The 5329-nt window shown below is 30.4% G+C and overlaps 1 protein-coding gene across 1 annotated transcript; it reads left to right on the top strand.

Annotated features, from left to right (window-relative positions):
* Positions 1-934: 934 nt before the first annotated feature.
* On the top strand, positions 935-4654 carry TRIADDRAFT_56916 (uncharacterized protein; the record flags this gene model as incomplete). The annotated part of the gene is made up of 9 exons (XM_002113061.1): positions 935-1362; positions 1936-1979; positions 2465-2526; positions 2766-2875; positions 3320-3451; positions 3684-3784; positions 3899-3975; positions 4332-4395; positions 4617-4654. The coding sequence occupies 9 exons, from the start codon at positions 935-937 to the stop codon at positions 4652-4654; spliced, it is 1056 nt and encodes a 351-aa protein (XP_002113097.1).
* Between the last annotated feature and the right edge of the window lie 675 nt (positions 4655-5329).

The following is a 5329-nucleotide window of genomic DNA, read 5'->3' as shown; positions in this document are numbered from 1 at the left end:
ATATATATTCATACTCGCTTAGTCTTTACTTTTCCAATTTTTACTTTATGGACGTGCATATTGGAGTACAATATACTGAATAGCACACTCGCTTCTGGTTATTTAGAACATTGTGATCAGTATAACTTTAAGTGAATTTAATTTTATTTTAATATAGTATTGTTTCCGTATAGTCTTGACGGGCAGGCAGCTAATTCTTACAGCCAGTTAATTAAGGTTTATTACAAATTGTAGCCTTGAATGTTCTGTACTACAGGCTATGTAGTTGGTTAGAGATTGTGGTTATATACGCCTGGAACGCTACAAATACCGTACTAAAAGAGGACGCACTACGACGTTGTTATTATCACACTCGCAAGTTATTATCGTATTGCTATATATGCACAACAATCGTATAAAAACTCTGGATTCTGGTTATTCTGTAGATATGTTATACTCAGTAGTAAATATTGAGCAGGAATCCTATGTTCTACAATACTACTGTATGAGCTGTAATGTGCATGCAAAAATACATACAAAATCAATTTTATTTAGTAGCTATTGATACCGTAGTAGTGATTATAATTGCGGATCAATTTAGGATATTTTGTGTTTTAATACAAAACACGAGTTAGTGCAATAATATTTTGTACGCCACTATAACGTAGATAATATCTGTTTTAGTTACGAAATATTAGCTATATAGTAATGTTTTAAATATAAATGATATCGTCTGCTATACTTGGATTAAGTCATTTTTAATGTACTATGTTAGCTAGTAATCAATTAAAGTTAGCGATTAATAATTATATAGAAGTTTACGTAATTTTTCAATTCATACTTCAAGTAGGCCACATTGAAACAAGAAAAGTTTTCTTTTGGGTTACCTTGTCCAAAAAGTTCGCTAGCTGAGAGAATTACTTCGCTATTTTATCGACATAACTACAGATTAATTATGGAAGACGGTAATGTTGGTTTATACCTAAGTAAAGACTCAGAATATCCTGGTTCCAATGAATTAATAAATCTAATGTTGGATTCAACTTTATCATCACCGCAGACGTGGTTTAGTTATATAACTCAACAATATTATGAATGCATGATTCCATTACTTAGTCAAATACTATTCAATCATTATTTAAACTTCTATCCCTGTATTCTATTTCGTCTTTTGGTTTTTTTTAATCCATTTCATCAACAATACACTTTCATTAATCATGCTTTCGCAGGCCTAGCAGGCACATTAGTTCTCTGGCTTCAATTTGAAAGTCAAATAGTCGTTTTACTAGTAGAAACCTGGATTGGCTATGTAATTATTCGATTTTTTGATCGACATCGCGGTATTATCATGGCTCTGGTTTCCGTTTGCTATCTAATGCTATGGTATATAAGAGACTGATAGAAAATAGATTTACCTGTACAAACTAAACTAATGACTTGAAGACCCTCAGTTCGTTAGCTTGCTGGTACTATAGCAATGCTATAGTGCCCTATTCATAGTATAAGAATATAGAGCTACTGTTATAAGTTAAGTTTTATGGAACGTTAGGTATGTCTTCTGAAGGAGTATTAGGACTCAGTCGTTAATACATAATGTGTAAATATTATTCATATTATTATCTATTCACAGTTAACAATTTCCTATTTCAAAAAATTAACAGTAAATCAAACTGAATATTAAAGCTAATAGACAACATTAAAGAATCTTATTGAAGATACTGTAGAAGAAAGTTGAAGGTTTAGTTAGTAATATTTCGCATCAAAAATGACGAAATATTATGGAGTAGAATTGCTACTGCTACAGATATTTGTTTTTTCTCTTCACGATTTAAATTTCTATTTTACTTAATTTTAAACCTTAGTATAGAGTAATCTTCAAATCCTTTTGTATTAAGACGTTTTACTCTGAAATACGACACATAATATTTATTTAAGATTCTTCTTATCTTAAATCAGCGAATTTGAAATTATTTACCTAGAATCGTGGCAAAGATTACGAGGTAAGGCAATCAAAGCAAGTTTTAAAAATTAGCAAAAGAATATTTAGGGCAATCAATTCGCTATGATAATGGATAAGAATCAAGTTAGCACAGTATTCTTTTAAAAGTATCCAAATTGTGTTATTAATCTAATATTTATCCCTATCATCACACCTCAGTTAATTGTCGGCAGTTTACATGATAAGTATTTTAGAATCGGTACTAGAATATTTAATGTTACATCTCGACAAATATTAGCTTGTAGCAATAAAACAGGTGATCTAAATTTACGATTATATCAAATTTATATTTACTCCACCATAGATTATAAAGTTAAGATGTATTGTAACTAAGGTGACCTACATATAACGTATAAGAATTTAATTCAGCTGCAGATTGACTAACGTAACTATAATTTTTGGTAAAATTTAACGGTCTTAAATTAAAACCGGTGTATATTTCTTGCCGTAAGTAAGAATCTGAATTAATTATATCTTTGAAAATAGGGATAGAAATGGTCTTAGCCATGAAACTTATCGCTCTAGCTGTTGATGTAGACAGCAAAGAAGTACACCTACCTATTTCACCTATGCAATGTTTTGGATACTGTAATTTTGTTGGCACTGCTATTTTTGGCCCTTTCATGACTTATAATGATTATCAGCGCTGCATCTCCAATAGAAGAATTGTAATCATCTATTTATTTATAAATTTAGGCTCATTTTCCATTATCCAACTGCATAAAATCCTACTAATGATTCAATCTCATTGTCTGATAATACTTTTTATTGATTCATGATTTGATAGGACTTGAGGTGGAGCTATGCGATCTGTAAATCGCTGATACTTGGTTTTATATGCCTAATAATATCTACTTGTGTGTCTTCTGGCTTACGAGAACACAGTAATAATAATAAGTATGTCATGGAACATATCTTTTTAACGAGCATAATCAGCTTATCTTTTACTCTCTCCCCAAATATACCACTGTTCACTCTTAAGAACGGAATCAGCTTTAAAAGACTCATACACGAACTGGAGAATCAGATCATTGCTCTCAGCAATGCCTAGAATATATATACATGCCTTGTTAGTTATTAACTAGCCAAATTGTTACTGGAAAATTAAGTCTAAGTCGTAGTTTGTGATTTATTTACAATAAGCTCTTTAAATAGAATTTAGAGCTTTAAATTTCTGGTATAGTGCTTAGATGCTTCAGTATTTACTTGATATTATTTTACAAGCTAGCCAAAAATTAATTACAAAAAGGCTCAAAATTGTGATATAGTACATTAGATGCTTAGATTTGCTGTGTTGCACATTCTAAAGATATAATTATTATTTTTTGCAATACGTTAAAGGTGGATCATAGCCTGGCTATCTGCCCTATCGTTTCGATTTAGTCACTACTTTGTTTGCTTAACATCGGAAGCGACTAGCCTAGCGTCGGGTTATTTCAATGAGCCTCATGAAGATAACGAAAGTCTTGATTGGTTAGCCAACTGCAAAAAGTTTCATCTATCATCATTAATATTAGAGATAATTATTTGCTACATTCATCGTCAAATATCGATATTAAGACAATTGAAGGCAATGAAACTTATTTTGATAGTTAATAGATATAGTCTACATTTAATTTACACTCGTATTAATGTAACATATATCCTTTTGCAAATGTTTAAGGTAATTTGACATTCTTCCACCAAAAATTGTTCTTAATTTCAGGCAACATGAAGTTGTTAAACCTTCAAGAATTGAATTACCTAGATCATTGGTAGAAGTTGTTATTTACTGGAACATGCCAATCCATTGGATGCTGAAAAAATGTAAGATTACACTACAATTTTTCTTCGCTTATTTCGAATCAAGCATTGTACGAATTTTATGAAGATTTTTCATGTTCATATTTTTTTATGCTAATACAACTATTCTACCGTTAGATATTTATCAACCTTCTATAACTGGAGGCAAATGGTTTGCGGTATTTGCAACATATTTTGCTAGTGCTCTATTACACGTTAGTACATTTATATTCGTTCGTGGCAACTACAAGTTAGCTGCTACTTGTAAAATGGAATATATGTTTAGTCAAGCGTATTAAACAACGGCTAATCTATATTTACTACGGTACCATTAAATCAGCCGTATCGCATAGTAAATATTCACTGTGTCTATATACTACTGATAGTATATCGCTATAGTGTAGAACATTTGAGTAGCTTCTCGTGCTAACAGATAATTTATCTAACTTAACACTAAAGAAGGTATTAAACACCCTAATACTCTAATTTCCTGGAGCTTCTTGATTTACTCATATACCTATTATTTGTAAATGGAACTTCAATTAAGTACAGCATATCAATTCTCTTTTAGGGATTGAATTTTTCTCTATCCGCAATATTGCTATCTATTGGAGTTTATGCATACATTGAACATGGTAAGTTTCAAGTAACCTATTAGTGATACATAATGTATTTGGCCTATTTGATCCTCTAATCCCCTATATAGATTGTATTTTACATGTTGTATTTAACTGTTTTAACGGCTTAAAAACAATCCAAAATAGGAACAACAGACTCTCTTCTCACCATTTACCTTCACCAAATAATATATTGCTATGTTTGACAGTTGCTATAACTTTTTAAAATTTATTTATAGCTAATTCAGATGATAGTAGGGAAAGTGATATATCTTAAATTGTTAAATAGAAAGCATCAATTTACTATTGCTTTGAAAATTACTCTAGTTATTTCTTACTAGAATTAATTCAGATATATATTGCAATGGCATAAAGCTAGAGATTGGAAACTAGCTAATCTAATTATATCTGAGCTTATAAGTCTCCAAAAATAATGAAATGCTCTTTAATAAGCATAATGTCCAGAGACAGAATTTCCTGAAAGTAGCAAAATTGTAGTGTAGATGATTGGCCTATCTCCTTTATTATAATTAATTATAATTGATAAACATAAAGTTAGTATCATGTATTGACTTATTAGTCTGGGAATATCTATCTACCTACATTTCATTGCTAGACTATCCTTGATATATCTAAGTATTAATGGAATGATTGAAAATATCGTTTTTGATACATTCGTAAGATACTGCAATTTTTCTTTTACAACAAGACTCTTATGATTAACTAACTCTTCACTTAGCCAAACTATGTCAATCAAAAGATTTTAATTAATTAGAGATATCATTTTATTCATTTTATGATTACATTAAATATGAATAAACTGGACGGTCTTCACTTCAGTATTCCGGAAAAAATTAGCTCAGTTATTGAATGCGTGCATCATGTCAAGAAAATGTCAAAAAAATCGTTGTCAGCATTTCTATAAGGAGGTTAGTTTACTCAGACAACAAAT

Source organism: Trichoplax adhaerens, genomic scaffold (genome assembly GCF_000150275.1).
Source record: "Trichoplax adhaerens TRIADscaffold_5 genomic scaffold, whole genome shotgun sequence".
NCBI classification, from domain to species: domain Eukaryota; kingdom Metazoa; phylum Placozoa; class Uniplacotomia; order Trichoplacea; family Trichoplacidae; genus Trichoplax; species Trichoplax adhaerens.
Note: the sequence above shows the minus strand (reverse complement) of the source record. Positions and strands in the feature narration are given on the sequence as shown.